The 21,140-nt window shown below is 39.2% G+C and overlaps 1 protein-coding gene across 1 annotated transcript; it reads left to right on the top strand.

Annotated features, from left to right (window-relative positions):
* Positions 1–20,899, top strand: LOC143287836 (DNA repair protein RAD51 homolog 4-like). Its single transcript, XM_076596074.1, has 9 exons — positions 1–227; positions 1,613–1,731; positions 3,546–3,627; positions 5,567–5,704; positions 10,257–10,364; positions 13,267–13,357; positions 15,716–15,786; positions 18,245–18,427; positions 20,065–20,899. The coding sequence occupies exons 1-9, from the start codon at positions 81–83 to the stop codon at positions 20,104–20,106; spliced, it is 981 nt and encodes a 326-aa protein (XP_076452189.1). The 5' UTR covers positions 1–80; the 3' UTR covers positions 20,107–20,899.
* The last annotated feature ends 241 nt before the right edge of the window (positions 20,900–21,140 follow it).

The following is a 21,140-nucleotide window of genomic DNA, read 5'->3' on the forward strand; positions in this document are numbered from 1 at the left end:
TCTTTAAACGGATAAACTAAACTAAACCCCAAGGCGGGCGATGCAAGTTTCCAAGACACTGAAAGATTACCAAGGTTTAGATGATGTCCGTTCTGCGGCCTTTCATTTGTAAAGCCATGACAGAGGACGTATTTACTTCTTTGCGTCAGGCAAAAATAGTGACGGTGACGGATTTTCTCTCAAAAGACAAGGAGGATATTGCACGAACCTGCGGTATTGACTACAAGGTAAGTTTGACATCCGAACTCAAAGCAGTTTGGGTTTCTTTTGCTTTCAGTTTCATCAATCCTGCTGTTTAAATCAGTATCAGCTTTATTTTTACTTTCAGTAAACATGTCCGAATCAAGTAACCTTAAAAGAGTATGAACAAGATGATGATACACTTAGAAAATCATACGAACAAATCTACTTTGGTAATATTGACTACCCGACAAACTTTTATGCTTCTCCCAGTCAACTGAGAAAGTAAACAGTTTTGCAAGACTGTAACGTGTAGAATGTGTGTGTGTGTGTAGTTTTATATATTTATCTCTTTCATTATTTTGTAAAGGCATCAATCAGATATTACACTTACACAATCTGCTAAGTTAAATAGTGAAGCCTATATTATATATACAAGTTTTGACACATCCTATATATATATGGGCACACATGCATGCAGGTTACAGAAAGTACATGTAGGAGTGTGAAGAAATGGGGCCATGTGATTTTATACTATATTATTATGAATACTTACATGGCGCCTATCCAGTCAGGAATCAAAACCTAAGCGCCTTACAAAAAATATAGAGACCTATTGTTTCATGATAACTTGACATGATTAATTAGTTAAAAGAAGAATTCTGTCTACTAATATTAGAAAACATTCACCATATGTTAACTTGGTAACAATATGGGGCAGTCGTAGCTCTATGATGTCTCCTGTGAACTATGTTATTTGACTGTCAAATGTGTGCAGCTAGTTGGGAATCAGGGTGTCACATTATAAGTGGATTTTTTATGGGGTGTTTTTTTGTTGTTGTTTTTTCTTTTGTTTTCTTTTTCTTTTTCGTGTGTGTGTGTGTGTGTGTGTGACCCTTGCTAATTATTACCATGCTTGTGTAATATGCAACTTATCACAGGAAAATTGTCATGGTGATGATGTTGAAGAGAAAATATAGCCTTCATTGCAAGGGGTGTGGGGGGTGGGGGGGGGAATATATATATATATATAGAGAGAGAGAGAGAGAGAGAGAGAGACATTTGCACAAGGTGCTTACCTGACAGTTGTCTTTAGGTACTCTTCATTCATGACCTGTGTCATTCAGTCAGGCTCCAATCATGCGTGTTAATACACAAGTATAGGAGTGGATTTTTCTGCAGAATTTTGCCAGGGACAACCCTTTTGTTGCCATGGGTCCTTTGAATTCAATGTGCGCTAAGTGCATGCTGTGCATGGGACCTGGGTTCATCATCACATCCGAATGACTCCTGTCCAGACCACCACTCCAGGTCCATTGGAGGTGGAGAAAATACTGGCAAGGGTAAGATTTGATCCCTTGTGGTCAGATTCTCTTGTTTTCTAAACTGACAGTGTACCACTATGCCATCACTCCATGTGCTGTGTTGACAGGATGTGGTGTCCATCGGACGTGTGTTACTGGCGCAGTACTCAGCGTTTCCAGTGTCTGCTGCACAGCTGTATAGCGCCGTCATGTCTTCACAGGCCATTTTCTCCACTGGCTTCACCAGGTACTGTTGGGGTTTGCGTGACCATGAAAGGCTTATATATGCACATATGATATGGTGGAGGGTGGTGGTGGATATAAAAGATTTGTGTTGTGCACGTATTGCACTTTATGTGCACATAATTATGATAATATGATAGTGGTTTGTTTGAAAATGGAAGGTTTGTATTATGCACATGCAGTGCTTCGTGTGCACATTATAATTATAATAATGGTTTACTGTGAAAATGAAAGGTTTGTATTAAACATATATAGTGGTTTGAGTGACAATGAAAGGTTTGTATCATGCATATAGTATTATAGTGGTTTGTGTTCGTATAATATTACAGTACTGTGTGTGGAAATGATAGTTTTGTATCAAGCATATATAGTGGCTTGTGTGAAATTGAAAGGTTTGTATTATGCACATGTAGTGGTTTTTGTGCACATAATAAATATTACAGTGGTTTTTGTGACAATTAAAGGTTTGCATCATGCACATTAGTGCTTTGTGCGCACGTAATAATTATGATAGGTGGTTTGTGTGACACTGAAAGGTTTGTATCATGCGCATGATATTATAGTGGTATTCAGATGATATTACAGTGGTTTGTGTAAAAATGAAAGGTTTGTATTAACTATTTTGCACATATACTGTAGTAGTTTGTGTGAAAATTTAAAGTCTGAATATGCACATATCATGGTAAGTGGTTTGTGAGAAAATGAAAGGTTTCTTTTATGCACATATACTGTAGGGGTTTGTATGAAAATAAAAGGTTAGTATTATGCACATATAATGGTTTGTGTGAAAATGAAAGGTTTGTATTATGCACATACAGTGGTTTATGTAAAAATGAAATTGAAAGGTTTGTATTATGCACATATATTGGTTTATGTAAAAATGGAAGGTTTGTATTATGCACATGTATTGGTTTATGTAGAAATGGAAGGTTTGTATTATGCACATGTATTGGTTCATGTAAAAATGAAATTGAAAGGTTTATATTATGCACATGTATTGGTTTATGTAGAAATGGAAGGTTTGTATTATGCACATCGAATACATGTACTATGGATTACAGGAGGAGGAATTTTGTTTAATGTCCCATCGCACATACTGGTAGTAGTAGTAGTGCATCACAGCTTGTGTACTATGTCATATTTTTACCTCTTTTGCTGCCAGAGGTGACTTCAATCAACTAGACAGTCAACACCATTGGGAACTTCAGTCAACTTTAAGGGTTCATGTTTAAACAACCGTTTTTCACATTGTAACAGAGCTTGACAGCTGCATCCAACTTTCCCACGCGACAGGAAATTGACAAACCTTCCCCCTCCCTTGACCAAGTTTGAAGTCAACAAATCCACTGGTGTTGTTTTAACACGAACCAAATCATGTGATAAAAAGTGTCAGTTCTAAGATATTTGGCCCTGGGGAGTATTATTCACACAGAAAATTAGCAGTGAAAGAGTAAATAACTTAATCATGACAATACTGGCATACTGATACTGGCAAAAGCCGGCGCTGCACAGAATGAAATGAATAATTGTAAATGTTTATGAATGTTGAAGCCACCTTTCAGTCTTCCTCCTTTAATAGATCTATATATCTATACATTCTTAAATCTCATGGCAGCAATAAGTTCTGTAACCAGCTGATGATTTTGTTTGTGTTTTCTTTTTCATTTCTTTTTTTTTATTTTTAAGAATACATCTTTGTTGTTCTTGCTTTACAGATTAAATGCTTCAGAGCAAACATGGTGATGTTAATGATTGTATCACTTGAAGGTGAATGCATGTTTTTTTATATATCAGATATGGCTCTGTGTGTTTGCACAGCTTGGATGAACTGCTGGAAGGTGGGTTTTATTCAGGGGAACTTTGTGAACTGACGGGTGAAGCTGCATCAGGTAAAACTCAGGTAAGTTGGCGTGTACTGTACTGAGGTAAAAAGAAAGATATTTAGTCAAGTATCATCAAGTCAAGTCGAGTCAACTTTGTTATCTCCAAAGAGAAATTCACACATGTGATCGTGTTGCTCTTGCTCATGATACAAACATCAGATATGCATTTAAGAGACAAAGTTTGTGTTTGAACAATGAAGAGATGGCATAGTTATGATGTTACATTACACTGACACATCTATGGACACTGTGCATATTAAGACCATTTAAGTGTATCAACCCTTAAGACATATGTACCTGTTTGAATATTTATGAATATATCACATGAAATTACATTGACATTAAAAAGGTCAACAGAACAATTAAGTTGGAAAATATCAAAAAGCAATATCTCCATTATTGTTGTTGCAGGTGTGTTTATGGGATTGCATTGTTGCCATTGCAGTTGTGTTTACTGGATTCCATTCTTTCGTTCCAGGTGTGTTTACGGGATTCCATTATAGTTGCTGCATGTGTGTTTACAGGATTCCATTCCATTATTGTCGCTGCATGTGTGTTTACGGGATCCCATTATTGTCATTGCATGTGTGTTTACGGGATTCCATTATTGTCATTGCATGTGCATTTACAGGATTCCATTATTGTCGTTGCAGGTGTTTACAGAATTCCATTGCTGTTGTTGCAGGTGTGTTTATATTGTTCCATGATTGACGTGAAGGTGTGTTTATGGGTTTCCATTACTGTTGTTGCAGGTGTGTTTACAGAGTTCCATTACCGATGTTGCAGGCGTGTTCAGTTAAATCCATTATTGTCATTGCATACTTGTTTATGGGATTCCATTATTCTGATTGCAGGTTTGGTCACTGGATTCCGTTATTGTTGTTGCAGATGTGTTTACGGAATTCCATTGTTGTCATTGCGTGTGTATTTACAGGGTTCCATTATTGTCATTGCAGGTGTGTTCAGTGGACTCCATTGTCATCGTTTGTCTGTTAATGGAATTCCATTATTTTTGTTGCATGTGTCTTTCACTGGATTGCATTGTCATTGCAGGTGTGTTCACTTGACTGTATTATTGTCGATACAGGTGTGTTCACTTGACTGTATTATAGTTGATACAGGTGTGTTCACCTGACTGTATTATTGTCATCGCAGGTGTGTTTACTTGACTGTATTATTGTCAATACAGTTGTGCTCACCTGACTATTATTGTTGATACAGGTGTGTTCACCAGACTGTATTATTGTTGATACAGGTGTGTTTGCCTGACTGTATTATTGTCAATACAGGTTTGTTCACCTGACTGTATTATTGTCAATACAGGTGTGCTCACCTGACTATTATTGTTGATACAGGTGTGTTCACCAGACTGTATTATTGTTGATACAGGTGTGTTTGCCTGACTGTATTATTGTCAATACAGGTTTGTTCACCTGACTGTATTATTGTCAATACAGGTGTGCTCACCTGACTATTATTGTTGATACAGGTGTGTTCGCCAGACTGTATTATTGTTGATACAGGTGTGTTTGCCTGACTGTATTATTGTCAGTACAGGTTTGTTCACCTGACTGTATTATTGTCAATACAGGTGTGCTCACCTGACTATTATTGTTGATACAGGTGTGTTCACCAGACTGTATTATTGTTGATACAGGTGTGTTTGCCTGACTATTATTGTCAATACAGGTGTGTTCACCTGACTATTATTGTTGATACAGGTGTGTTCACTTTACTGTATTACTGTCGATACAGGTGTGTTCACCTGACTGTATTATTGTCGATGAAGGTGTGTTCACCTGACTGTATTATTGTCGATATAGGTATGTTGACTGTATTGTTGTTGATACAGGTGTGTTCACTTTTGACTGTATTATTGTTGATACAGGTGTGCTCACCTGACTGTATTATTGTTGATACAGGTGTGTTCACCTGAGTGTGTCATTGTCAATGCAGGTGTGTTTACGCTGTGCGGTAACGGTGGCGGGGACCCACGCTCAGAACGTAGTGTTCATTGACACCTGTGGCTCTTTCTCCACTCAGGCGGTATCATGCTTCCTCCCTCAGTCTGAAGGCTGTGAGGATCTTCAAGGGGTAATATAGGACATGGCAGACTGGAAGTTGTAATGTTGGACAACAGATTGGAAGTTGTAATGTTGGACAATTGGAAGTTGTAATGTTGGACGACAGAGAGGAAGCTGTAATGTTGGACTTGGCAGATTGGAAGTTGTAATGTTGGACGACAGATTGGAAGTTGTAATGTTGGACTTGGCAGATTGAAAGTTGTAATGTTGGACTTGGCAAATAGGAAGTTGCAATGGACTTGGCAGACTGGAAGTTGTAATTTTGGACAACAGATTGGAAGTTGTAATGTTGGAGTTGGCAGATAGCAAGTTGTAATGTTGGACGACAGATTGGAACTGTAATGTTGGACGACAGATTGGAAGTTGTAATATCAGACGACATTTAGGAAGTTGTAATGTCAGACGACAGATTGGAAGTTGTAATGTTGGACTTGGCAGATTGAAAGTTGTAATGTTGGACTTGGCAAATAGGAAGTTGCAATGGACTTGGCAGACTGGAAGTTGTAATTTTGAACAACAGATTGGAAGTTGTAATGTTGGACTTGGCAGATTGAAAGTTGTAATGTTGGAGTTGGCAAATAGGAAGTTGCAACGGACTTGGCAGACTGGAAGTTGTAATGTTGGACAACAGATTGGAAGTTGTAATGTTGGACTTGGCAGATTGAAAGTTGTAATGTTGGACTTGGCAGATAGCAAGTTGTAATGTTGGACGACAGATTGGAACTGTAATGTTGGACGACAGATAGGAAGTTGTAATGTTGGACGACAGATTGGAAGTCATAATGTCGGATGAAGTTGTAATGTTGGACTTGGCAGATAAGAAGTTGTAATGTTGGACTTGGTAGACAGTAAGTTGTAATGTAAGTTGTAATGTTGGATGACAGATTGGAAGTTGTAATGTCGGACAACAGATAGGAAGTTGTAATGTTGGACTTGGCAGATAGGAAGTTGTAATGTTGGACTTGGTAGATTGGAAGTTGTAATGTCGGACAACAGATTGGAAGTTGTAATGTTGGACGACATTTAGGAAGTTGTAATGTTGGACGACAGATTGGAAGTTGTAATGTTGGACAATTGGAAGTTGTAATGTTGGACGACAGAGAGGAATAGATAATGATAGACTTGGCAGATTGGAAGTTGTAATGTTGGACGACAGATTGAAAGTTGTAATATCAGACGACATTTAGGAAGTTGTAATGTTGGACTTGGCAGATAGGAAGCTGTAATGTTGGACTTGGCAGATAGGAAGTTGTGATGTCAGACGACAGATTGGAAGTTGTAATGTTGGACTTGGCAGACAGGAAATTGTACTGTTGAACGAAAGATTGGAAGTTGCAATGTTGGAATTGGCAGATTGGAAGTTGTAATGTTGGATGACAGATTGAAAGTTGTAATGTTGGAAGTTGTAATGTTTTATGACAGATTGGAAGTTGTAATGTTGAAAGTTGTAATGTTGGACATGGCAGACAGGAAGTTGTAATGTTGGATGACAGATTGGAAGTTGTAATGTTGATCTTCTTCTTCTTCTTCTTCTTCTTCTTCTTCTTTTGTGAGCTGTGTGTGACTCCTAAGTTCACAAGTGGGCTTTTATGGGTATGACCATTTTTACTACCCCCACCATGTAGGCAGTCATACTGTTTTTGAAGGAGGGGGCCGGGGTGAAAAGAGTGCATGCCGGGTATGTTCTTGTTTCCATAACCCACCAAACGCTGACATGGATCACGGGATATTTAACGTGCATATTTGATCTTCTGCATGGTTATACATACACAGGTGGTTTGGTCACTGGCAGGTCTGCGCATATGTTGACCTGGGAGATCAGAAAAACCTTCACCCACCCTTTACCTACCAGGCGCCATGACCAGAATTCAAACCCGTGACGCTCAGTTTCAAAGTCCACTGCTTTAACCACTCGGCTGTTGTGCCCATCATAATGTTGATGATAATACTAGTCTTCAGTTTCACTTTAACCCTTTCAGTGCCAAGACTGTTTTTATGCTCAGTGACAACTATTTCCCAAGGGATTTAATCATTTATGGTCATCGGGGGTAACAATGAAATAAAAATTCTGGCATGCGAACTTCTGAAAGAAAGCATAACCTATACTTTTTCTGAAATAAAAATGAACAGACTGTCTAGTTGCAACAGTTTCACATGCATATAGAAAAAAAAAACGTTAATATTCTCAGAAAGAAATACACTGGTAAAATAAGCACCACATATACAGGGGTAAAATAAACACACACAACATGCATGCATGCATTTCAATAATGTGTTCACACACACTCATGCATTTTTGTGCTCTCACACACACATATTTACTAAGGCAACATTATCCTGTTTTTTACACCATTCGACCAGCTATTGTTTTCTGAACTTTTTGATTATTTTGATATGCTTTGAACGTGTGTAAGCATTTTGAGAAATTAGTTGGGGAAGTAGGGGATTTGTATTTCTCTTTTTTTGTCACACCAGATTTCTCTGTGTGAAATTTGGGCTGCTCTCCCCAGGGAGACAGCGTCGCTACACTGAGAGCGCCACCCTTTTTTTTTTCCTACATGCAGTTTTATTTGTTTTTCCTATCAAAGTGGATTTTTCTACAGAATTTTGCCAGGAACAACCCTTTTGATGCCGTGGGTTCTTTTACGTGTGCTAAGTGCATGCTGCACACGGGACCTTGGTTTATCATCTCATCCGAATGACTAGCATCCAGACCACCTCTCAAAGTCTAGTGGAGGGGGAGAAGAAAATATCGGCAGCTGAGCCGTGATTTGAACCAGCGCATTCAGATTCTCTCGCTTCCTAGGCGGACGCGTTACCTCTAGGCCATCACTCCACTGTGTGAGTTATTGAGTGTGCATTAGTGTGCGTGTGTGTGTGTGTGTACAGAGAAAGAGAGATAGCATCCTATGGGTGATTGCTGTTACACAGTTCCTTTATTAGTTGGTTTTTTTTTCATGTTCTTTTGTTCATTTGTTTGTAATCCTCCACATCCCCCCAACCCATCCCCCTCCCCCCTCCTGCCTTCCCCCTAAAAGAAGACGAAAGGAAATCAAATGTTGAATCTTGTTTGCTGTCTCCAGTTTGTTTCAAGGAGACATCAAAGCATTCACACTGATCCATGTATTGTGTTCCATTTTGTCACAACAGATTTCTCTGTGTGAAATTTGGGCCACTGTGCCCAGGGAGACTGCATCGCTACAGTATAGCGCCACAATTTCTTCCTTTTTTTTTCCCCTTTTTTTTCTGCGTGCGCGTGTATTTGTCTTTTTTCTGCAGAATTTAGCCATTGGACAACTCTTTTGTCGCCATGGGTTCTTTTACATGTGCTAAGTGCATGCTGCACATGGAACCTTGTTTTGTTGTCTCATCTGAATGACCAGCGTTCAGACCGCCACTCAAGGTCTGGTGGAGGGGGAGAAAATACTTGTTAATGTGGGAGTTGATCCCGTGCACTCACATTCTCTCGCTTCCTAGGCGGATATGTTACCAGTAGGCAACCACTGTACATCTGCTTTATAAAAAAAAAAAATTTTTTAAAAGAAGAGAATTTTAAGGGAGTAGGTGCCTGAAATTTGGGCCGCTGTGCCCAGGGAGACTGCGTCGCTTCAGTATAGCGCCAGAATTTCTTCCTTTTTTTTTCTGCGTGCATGTGTATTTGTCTTCCTATCAAAGTGGATTTTTTCTGCAGGATTTAGCCATGGGACAACTCTTTTGTTGCTGTGGGTTCTTTTACATGTGCTGAGTTCATGCTACACATGGAACCTCGTTTTGTTGTCTCATCTGAATGGCCAGCGTCCAGAGGGGAGAAAATACTTTTTGGTGTGGGATTTGATTCCGTGCGCTCACATTCTCTGGCTTCCTAGGCGGACATGTTACCACTAGGCAACCACTCTACGTCTACTTTTAAGGGGGGACACGGCAGTGCAAAAGAGACCAAAATGATGATTTTTCATGATTTGGGTTTTTGATGGATTTTGATTCTTGAAAATCTCATCTATCATATGCATAAGTTTTTCCACTGTAAAGATGTCTTTAACAATGAAACAAATTGCCAATAAAGATTGCTTGCTTAATCACGAAAGTGTTTATTAATAATTTTTTGTTCAATTTCGACACAAGTCGTCAAGTTTGTGGCCTTGACAACATACCTTGGAATTGCCAATACCCAAAATTTCAAAAATTCATAAAAAGTACAATAATTGAAGAATCAATACAATCTCAAGTGAAAATGAAGATAATGTCATTGTGTATGAAGTCCACATAACAAAAAGTGTCTGCATGCACCGCATGGACCACAAACCCGATTTCTTTGATACATTGTTTGGCGGCCATTGTTTCCATAACAACGGGTATTCACAGAAATCTGAGAACACTTTTTTTGTGATCCACAAGTGATGATACACCTAGTAGACAAAAAAAAGAGATGTAGTCAGAGAGGAAAAAAGTCGTTATTTGACTGTAGTGTCTGGCCTTAAAAAAAAAAAGAGAGAGAGAGAGAGAATTTTAAGGGAGCAGGTGCCTGATTTTTGTTTGCTTTTTTGTTGTTGTGTTTTTCTCAGTCACAACTTCTGGAAGACACCCTGAGCAGAATCTGCTGTGTACAGGCGTCTGACGTTTACTCTCTGCTGTCAGTTCTGGATGATCTGAGGTCTGCCTTGAAAACACAGGTTAGATTTACATTGCTTTTTTTTTTTTTTTTTTGCTTTTTTTTTTTTCTCTCCATTCCGCAGGACCTACATATCTTTCTGACCTTATCAGTGTTTACACTGCCCGCAAGAAATCTCTGCTTTTCCCTCTGACTGTTACCTTTTGAAACTTCCTCGTGTCAACACAAGAACCTATGGTGAACGTTTTTTTCTTCTTTGCTGCTACTCCTTACATCTGGAACAACCTTCCTCATCATATCCGTGCATCTGATTCTGTTTCTGCTTTTCGCTCATCACTAAAAACTCATCTTTTTAAAACCTATCATAAGCACTTTCAGCTTCCTTGTTCTTCAACACCACCCATGTCAGCTCACTTTGGATGTATGTAGAGTGGGAGGGGAGGAAGGTGGGGGGTTGAGAAAGAGTGGTCATGAATGTTTTATGTAACTTGTAATATTCTTCTTTCATGTAAAGCACCCTGAGCTCTTAGAGAGAAAGGGCGCTGTATAAATGTACTTTATTATTATTATTATTACATTGGTTGTCAGAGCGGTTCAGCTTTTAAGAAGTCTCTGAAAACTCACGTCTTCTGTTCTTTCTACCATCTTTCTGACTAATGTGCTTCTGGAAACATTGCTGGTTGTGGGTGCGCTTGTTTTGTGTTTGTGTGCATGCGCTTGTTTATGTATGGTGTACTATGCGTGTATGTTTATGTAAGTGTAACGGTTTTTTTGTTTTTTTTAGTTATAAAGGCCTTAAGCTTCATACCTGGGAGGTGTGAGTGTCAGTCTGCAGTGTTACAGTTGTGTTATTATTATTCTAAGGAGTATTATTATTATAAGTAATACTGTTATTTGGAGTATCATTATTACTCCTACTACTACTACTAGTACAAATTATTATCATTATTATTGTTGTTGTTGTTGTTAGCATTATCATTATTATTGATATTATTGCTGTTGTTGTTTGAATTATTATTATTATTATTATTAAATTGGGTATTATTATTATTGTTGTTGTTGTTATCATTATTATTGATATTATTGCTGTTGTTGTTGTTTGTATTATTATTATTATTATCATTATGATTATCATTAAATTGGGTTCCATATATCATATATCCATTGATATATTTACATTGTGTAGGAACTTATGCTGCACACCTTTTTACAAAACGGTTTTTTTGTTTGTTTGTTGTTGTTGTTTTTTAAGTTTGTTTGGGGTTTTTTTGTGAGTAATTTCTTCTTGATATCAGCTCTAATTTAAGGTTAGTTACCTGCAAGGCTTACTGTTAGTGAGTGCATTATAGACCTTGTCTCCACATAATGTTTTATATATATATATAGTAGAGGAGAAACACGCCAAAGGCGTGTAAGTTCATTGCGTCACTTTCCGGATTACGGCAGATTTCTCTGTGTGGATTTGTGGATGCTCTCCCCTGGAAGAGCGCATCATCACAGTGCAGTGCTCCCCCCTGTTTTATCTTTTTCTTTTACTGCCTGTATATGCGATTATGTATATCGGTTTCCTGACAAAAAAATGTTCCTCGAAATTTGGCCAGGTACGACCCTTCTTGCTGCTGTGTTCTTTCACATACGCCAACAAGTAGGCCTACTTGCATGTTTTCAAGGAACTTGAATTTATCGTCTCATCTGAAGGACTAAGCAGCCATACCCAGGCTCCCATACCACTGTGTTGGACATGTCCAGTAGTTGTTCCATCTTCCTCAGAATGCTCCGCAGTTGGCTGTTTGCTCTCTCTGCATGTCCCTGGACTTAACCCTTTCACCGCCAGTCAGTTTAGAGTGGGGATTCCCCCTGTGATGTGTAGAAAATATGGCCTATCCTACCACCATAAAGAGAGGTAGGTTCATGGATGACAGACCCATGATCTGGTCACCCTTCAGTGACATGGGTCCTCTACCTAGCTGCTGCATAAAATAATGCGAGTTTGGCAGTGAAAGGGTTAACGTTTGGAATAAGCTCCCTTCTTTTGCTTTTATCAGATCTCTGCACCCAGCTGTTTCTAGTCAGGCTTTTAACCTGTTCGACACCTGGGGAATTTACAGCCAGGGCAGGCTTCCCTGCTATACTGATGGGGGCGTGGCGGGGGAGGTGGGGTGGGGGGGCGGGGGGGGGGGGGGTGGAGGCGGTGGGGAACGCAGGGAACATACAGAAACCATCCATTTCTTCCTCCAAATTGACATGTGTGGATACAGCTGGCAAAACTGCAGAAGTTAGTTCACGTTGCTTGCAGTTTATCTCTCTCTCTCTCTCTCTCCTTTTTCATTTTCATTTACTTATTATTATTGTTGTGGTTATTATTCTTGTTATTGTTATTATTATTATTATTGTTGTTGTTTTTGTTCTTATTGTTGTTATTATTGTTGTTGTTGTTGTATTTTTTGTTTTGTATGCTTGTTTAATCTCTTTGCCCTGACGGCTGGATGAAAAAAAGTAGGTGTTATATGTGTATATAGAGAGACAGATATATATATATATATATATATATATAGCTATATATTTATATCTATCTATATATATATGTGTGTGTGTGTATGTGTGTGGGGGTGGACATGGAAACCAGTTTATCCAAACAAAGTATCGACGCGATCGAGAGCATCGCTCGGGTGCAGGGTTGAATGAGTTGAAAACCAAACTCCTGCCCAAAGTAGCTCCCCCATCGCCTCCCCCTTCCTGACCTACACAGTTTTGCCTTGGCTTTCTGTCTACGCATGTTTGTTTTATACGTTTTATCCTTCAGTCTCCTGAATCAGAGATATTCATGGTGTGTGAATAACTGGCATGTAAGCTCTTTGGTTTGTCACTGTGTGAGATTCAGTAGCTATGTTAACACTGTTGTTATTATTATTTTTATTATTATTATTATCATTATCATTGTGAATCGGTGTTGTTTCGCACAGAGCCAGAGCCAGTACAGCGGTGCCAGGCTGGTGGTGGTCGACTGTGTCGCTGCCCTCTTTGCTCCCATCCAGGGAGGACAGCAGATTGACAGTGAGTGACAGTGGATTGACAGTGTGTGACAGTGGATTGACAGTGTGTGACAGTGGATTGACAGTGTGTGACAATGGATTGACAGTGAGTGACAATTCATTGACAGTGAGTGACAGTGGATTGACAGTGAGTAGCAACAGATTGACAGTGTCAGTGAGTGACGATGGATTGATAGGATTGTCAGTGACAGTGGATTGACAGTGAGTGACAATGGATTGACAGTGTGTGACAATGGATTGACAGTGACAGTGGATTGATTGTGAGTGACAGTGGATTGGTAGTGTGTGACAATGGATTGACAGTGAGTGACAGTGGATTGACAGTGAGTGACAGTTGATTGACAGTGAGTGACGGTGGAGTGACAGTGAATGACAATGGATTGACAGTGAGTAGCAACAGATTGAAAGTGTCAGTGAGTGACGATGGATTGATAGGATTGACAGTGACAGTGGATTGACAGTGAGTGACAATGGATTGACAGTGTGTGACAATGGATTGACAGTGAGTGACAGTGGATTGGTAGTGTGTGACAATGGATTGACAGTGAGTGACAATGGATTGACAGTGAGTGACAGTGGATTGACAGTGAGTGACAGTGGATTGACAGTGTGTGACAATGGATTGACAGTGAGTGACAGTGGATTGACAGTGAGTGACAATGGATTGACAGTGAGTGACAATGGATTGACAGTGTGTGACAATGGATTGACAGTGAGTGACAATGGATTGACAGTGAGTGACTGTGGATTGACAGTGAGTGACAGTGGATTGACAGTGAGTGACTGTGGATTGACAGTGAGTGACAGTGAATGGCAATGGATTGACTGTGAGTGACAATGTGACAATGGAATGGTAGTTAGCGACAGTGGATTGACAGTGAGTGAACTATCGATCACGAGGCCAAGGCAGTCACTGCTGACCTTGGTCTCATTGATGATGCTCAGCTAATGGCATGCGTGGTTTCATTGAAACAGTATTGAGTGGACCAATCAGTTTAATCGTTTGCCCAAACAAGAGAGAATGTGGCGAAATCAAGTTGCGTCTTGGTCAAACAGCGTCTGTGTTTGGTGGATAAAGCTATGGAGTGTATGTATGCCTTGTAGATAAAGTGTACGTTTGCTGATGTGGCTCAAAGTCCTGAGTGTTCCAACGAAATTCAAAATGTTCCTGCCACACTTCCTGATTGTTCCTTCAAACACTTGACAGGGGTTGGCATCCCTGCACACTCCGTCTTCGGGTGAGGGCATGCTGAGTATGTTCTTGCTTCCGTAGCCCACTGAGCTGTAGTTGTGTGACATGGATCACAGGATCTTTAACGTATATATTTTATATCTTCTGCATTGGTATGCACACCAAGGGGGTTCAGGCACTAGCTGGTCTGTACAGGATAATTATGTTGACCTGAGAGATCAGAAAAAATCTCCACACCCTGAATAAACTCACTGGGTTTCCATGACCAGGATTCAAACCCAAGACCCACAGAAAGAAAGTCCAATGCTGTAACTGCTGTAAAAAGAAAAAAACATTCGGGGAAGATAATATCACTTTTTAAATGAGAGTCAAATAACTGTGATTGTGTGTGTGTGTGTGCATGCGCGCATGCATGTGTGCGTGTGTGCATGTGTGTGTTTGTGTGTGTGTGTTGTGTTGCAGAGGATGAGGTATGTGAGTGTATGCATGCCTACACTGTGGGAGCAACAGGATATTGGAACGTATATATTATATATATATCTTTGTATATATGTGTGTGGGGTTGGGGCTGGGAGATATGGGCGTGTGTGTGTGTGCTTGTACAAGTAAGCGTTCATCTGTGTGTGTGTGTGTGCACGTGTTTGTGTGTGTGTGTGTGTGTGCCGTCGAAGCTGCGATACATAAACTAGAAATGAGTGTGTGGAGGAGGGGGGTAGAGGAGGTGCAGGGTAATGTGTGTGGTGTGTGTGTGCGTGTGTGTGTGTTGGAGCTCATGTACGTTTATATGTATTTGACTGTGCTTTCATATCTGTGAAACTGCGTGTTTGGTGCATACCTGTTATGCATGTGTGGGTGTATGTGTGAATGTGTGTCTTCATGTTTTACATTTATTTGCTTATTTATCATCATTGTTGTCTTCTTTTTTTCTTTTTTTTTCATTACTACTACCTTTTTTTATATCATAATTATTATTTATTTATTTATGTAAGCTTATCTATAATTTATTCACCTTTTCTTTTCTTTCCTTTTTTTTCTCAAGGCCTGACTAAGCGCGTTGGGTTACGCTGCTGGTCAGGCATCTGCTTGGCAGATGTGATGTAGCGTATATGGATTTGTCTGAACGCAGTGATGCCTCCTTGAGCTACTGAAACTGAAACTGTGTTGCAGGTCTAGCACTGCTAGAACAGCTGGGCCTTCAGCTGAAATCCCTGGCCGTGGAATGCAGCCTGGCCGTTGTGGTAAGTCGCTGTCCACCCGCGTCTTTCTAGTTTCAGTTTCAAGTCTCTTGAGGAGGCGTCATTGCGTTCGGACAAAACCTTCATACGCTGCATTACATCTTCCAAGCAGATGCCAGACAGTAGCGTCATTGCCCAACACACTCAGTCAGGCCTTGAGTGCATGCATATATGTTTGTGTTCCCGTCATAGTGGGTTCCTTTTTGCAGAATTTTGCCAGAGGACAGCACGTTTTGTTGCCATGGGTTCTTTTTTCAAAACACCAAGTGCATGGAACCTCGGGTTTATTGTCTCATCCAAAAGAGAGATAGTTTGATTTTCCAGCCAAACTCGGGAGAAAGGGCGAGAGTGGGATTCCAGCCCAGGCTCTCACAGACGCTGTGTTGGCAGATTAGCATCTTAACTCTCTCCATACGAACGGCGAAAGAGACAACGTTAACAGCGTTTCACCCCAATTACCATCATCAAAATATTGCAAGCGGAAGGCTCTTATACTGAAGACGTGAATGTTGACAAAAGAATACCGCAATTCTGACGACGGAAGCTAAAGGTTGGGTCATTCAGACACCCACTGGACATCCGCGGGGTCTGTGTAGAGGAGAAGAGAGGACTGGCCGTACTGAGTGAGTTAACCATTCTACTACCTTGCTGTGTTTTTTGCTCCATGTTCTTTTTCAGTGGTAATGTACAGGACTGATAGAGTATAGATGTACAGGATTGATAGAGTAGAGATGTATAGGATTGATGGAGTGCAGATTATAGTGTACAGGATTGATGGAGTACAGATAAGATGAGATAAGAATGACTTTATTATCTCATGAAGAGAAATTACATCAGGATGCAGCAAAACAAATGTAGACAATTACTCAACACAAAAACATAATCATGGACTTAATTAAAAAGAATCAGTAACATATAAGACATTAATATAAAATCTATTGCATATATTCACTTCATTAAAATGTATTAATCATTATTGTAAGCATATTGAAACACACCAAGGTTAACATTGCTTGTATTTCACAGATTGTGGTGTACAAGATTGATAGAGTATAAATTGTAGTGTAGTGTTGATAGAGAATAGATTGTAGTGTACAGGATTGATAGAGTACAGATTGTAATGTACAGGATTGATAGAGTATAGATTGTAGTGTACAGTATTGATAGAGTACAGATTTTAGTGTACAGTATTGATATAGTACATATTGTAGTGTACAGGATTGATGGAGCATAGATAATAATGTTCAGGATTGATAGAATATACATTGTAATGTATAGTATTGATAGAGTATAGATTGTAATATACAGTATTAATTGAGCATGATTTGAAATGTACAGTATTGAGAGAGAAAAGATTGTGATATACAGCATTGATAGAGCATAGATTGTAATGTATACTACATAGTATACTGTATAATATTGATAGAGCATAGATTGTAGTGTATACTACATAGTAAAGTATACTGTATAGTATTGATATAGCATAGATTGTAATGTATACTACATAGTAAAATGTACTGTATAGTATTGATAGAGCACAGATTGTAATGTACACTACATAGTAAAGTATACTGTATAGTATTGATAGAGCATAGGTTGTAATGTATACTACATAGTAAAGTATACTGTATAATACTGTTTTTGCATGGATTGTAATGTACACTACATAGTAAAGTATACTGTATAGTATTGATAGAGCATAGATTGTAATGTACACTACATAGTAAAGTATACTGTATAGTATTGATATAGCATAGATTGTAATGTATACTACATAGTAAAGTATACTGTATAGTATTGATATAGCATAGATTGTAATGTACACTACATAGTAAAGTATACTGTATAGTATTGATATAGCATGGATTGTAATGTATACTACATAGTAAAGTATACTGTACTGTATTGATAGAGCATGGATTGTAATGTATACTACATAGTAAAGTATACTGTATAGTATTGATATAGCATAGATTGTAATGTACACTACATAGTAAAGTATACTGTATAGTATTGATAATAATAATAATAATAATGGATACTTATATAGCACACTATCCAGAAATCTGCTCTATTGATATAGCATAGATTATAATGTACACTACATAGTAAAGTATACTGTATAGTATTGGTATAGCATAGATTGTAATGTATACTACATAGTAAAGTATACTGTATAGTATTGATATAGCATAGATTGTAATGTACAGGGAGAGCAAATCGCCACAGTGCAGTGCCATCCTTTTTTTTTCTTTTCTTTTTTTTTTCTTTTTTATCTGCCTGTCCCAAGATCTAGTGGAGATGGAGAAAATACTCGTGAGTGAGGGATTTGATCCCCTGTGCTCAGATTCTCTCGGTTCTTATGTGGACGCATTACCACTTAGCCACCCCTCTACTTAGATTTATGTTTCTATGTGAACGGAGGATGTGTGTGTGTGTGTGTGTGTGTGGTGATGTGCAGGTGACCAACAATGTGACCCGTGCGGTGAGCGGGGACCCTCAGCCCAGTCTGGGTCGTGTGTGGACCCACACCCCTCACACCCGGGTCCTGCTGGAGAGGTACCCGTCCGGGTCGGCCCTGGCCTCCGCTGCTGCTGCTGCCTCCCCCTTCAGGAAGGCCACCCTGGTCAAAAGTGTGCGCACGGTGAGCAGGAACATTGATTTTTCGTTTCGTTTCTGTTTTTGTGTGGGTTTTTTTTTGTTTGTTTGTTTGTTTGTTTGGGGTTTCGTTTTGATGTTTCTTTTGTATGTTTGTTTTTTGGGGTTTTTTTGTTTTGATTTCTACCACAGTGTGGAAGCGATGTAAGTGGCACGATCTGATAGGTGTTGGACTTCAGATCCAGTGTTTGTTCAGCAGTGATCGTTGTTCGAGGTCCACGTCTCGGCATGGTGGTGGTTGTGTTCTTTGGGAAAGGCCCCTTCGACCCCCCTCTGATTTTTCTCACTCCTCCCAGGTATGAAAGGGGTTAACCTGACTTTGGTTGGGGAAGGTTAAAAGGCGGCAGAGGAGCCCTGCCCACCTGTGTTGAGCCCTGGACGCAATGGATGTGAATTCACTGCTCCAGTGTCCATATAATGCTATGTAAATCTTTGACTGTGTAGTTTTGAAGTCTTGCCTGTTTTTTTTGTTTTTTTTATGTTTGTAGTTGTTTTTATATCACTTTAAAAAGATGTTCTATATATATACAACAAATAATAGTGGTAATAATGTTATGATAATAGTGCTAAAAGAAACTAAACACATGTGTATTACATTTGAAGGGGGGGGGAAAGGAGAATAAATTCTAAGATAAAGTTGTGAGTACGGAGCCATATCAACTGCACCACTTCTGTTTAAAACACAGAAAAAGAAGCAAATACTGTGAAAATATTAATGAAGCTTTGATAGAACAATATGTACGGAATGTCTGCATGATAAAACATCCCGTCATAACATACAATACTTAGAATACATTCTTACATACATGGCTACATCCATCAAAATACACACACACACACACACACACACACACACACACACATGTATATGTATATATATACTAACATACCAGTAATTATGTACATACATACATGAGTACATACATACATTCATACATCACACGTACACATACATATGAACATACCTACATGCATAGGTCTTGCCTGTTTTTAGTGTTCACATACTGTCCTGTCGTGCTTAGTATGGTGATATAATTCTCACCCTCCACGACTTGACTAATGAAGTTGATTTGGACACTCGGATGGAGAAATGGATAATCATTAATAGGTGAAAAGTGAACTGTCATCTTTGAAGGAATGAACAAAGCTAGTCTCAAAAGTATGAAGGTTCTTTAAATTGCATTAGACCTGGTCACGAAAAGAGTGTTTTGACAGTGTCTGGGTTTGTTTTTTTTTTGTTTTTTTTTCATCGCTTTTAAGACTTTAGGCAGGAGATTGCATTGGGTCTTTTGTTAACTGAAAAAAAAAGGGATTTTCTTGGAGTGGAAAAATTTTGGTGTATAAACGAACACCAGACTTTGTGATGAAAGTGTGTTCTCTTTTGACAGATCATGATCATACCAGCTGTCTTTATGAAGGAAGAAAGAAAGAAATAAAAACCATCATTGCATTATCAAGAGAACTTTGGGGTTTTGTTTTTTAAAGCATCAGAAATCTGTCTCCATATTTTTGTTTCTCTCTTTGTTTTTGTTTTTCCCCATCATTTATAGAGTAAGTTTGGCTGATTTAAAAAAAAAAAAAAATTTAACCAAGACTGTACGCATACATTTTGTTTTGTTGCAGGCAACATCATTGACAGCACACATTGACTTGGCTTCATCGTGAATTCCAGCTGTAACGCCAGTCTTGTCTTCACAGTATTCTGTTCTGAATCCACTCCCCAAAACGGAGTGTGGCTGCCCACATGGCAGGGTAAAAACAGTCCAACTCTAGTGACCCGGAAGCTCTACGGCTGTGTGGAGGACCAGCAGCATACAGCTGCCTTCATCCCAGAAACTGGGGTGTCCATCTGACAAATGAGAAAAAGAGAGAAGAAATAGTCATACACATGAAAGCCCACTCATACATGTATACAAGTGAACGTGGGAGTTAATTCTGACAGACTTGAAGTGACTGTTCTAAATCCCTAACCCCTGAAAACGGAGTTGCTTACATGGGCAGGGTAAAAAAAAAACACAAAAAAAAAACAAGTCAAACATGTATAGGCCCACTTGTACATATATACAAGTGAACAAGGGAGTTTATTCTGACAAGACTTTGGAAGTCAATTCTGAATCCCCATCCCTGTGGGTAAAAAAAAACGAGTCAAAACATGTACAGGCCCACTCGTACATATACAAGTGATCATGGGAGTTGCAGCCCACAATCGGAGAAGTTCTGAACCCACTCGTCTTAGTCTTAAGCTGGGTTTGTTGACAGCCTGCTGTCCTGTTTGGAGAGAACTTCACAGGAGGAACAGAGCCGACAGAGGTAAGGGCAACACTTTGCAGGTCGGGTTCCCTCATTACCGACAGGAATGATTGCTGTCATCCAGAAAGGGATGACCACCACTACAGCAGTGTGGTCGAAGCGTTGGACTTCAAATCTGGGTTCGAATCCTGGATCACAGTACCTGGTGGGTTAATCAAAAGGTGCAGATTTTTTTTTTTTTTTTTTTCCCTCCAGTTTCCCAGGTCAACAGATGTGCAGACCTGGTGGTGTCTGAGCTCTGTCTGTTCTGGGTTTTTGGGGGGGGGGTTTGTTTTGTTTTTTTTGTTTTGTTTTGTTTTTTTATCATAATTATTATTTATTTATTTTATTTATTTATTTATGTAAGCTTATCTATTATTTATTCACCTTTTTTTTCTTTTTTTCTTTTT

Source organism: Babylonia areolata, chromosome 12, assembly GCF_041734735.1.
Source record: "Babylonia areolata isolate BAREFJ2019XMU chromosome 12, ASM4173473v1, whole genome shotgun sequence".
Classification (NCBI taxonomy): domain Eukaryota; kingdom Metazoa; phylum Mollusca; class Gastropoda; order Neogastropoda; family Buccinidae; genus Babylonia; species Babylonia areolata.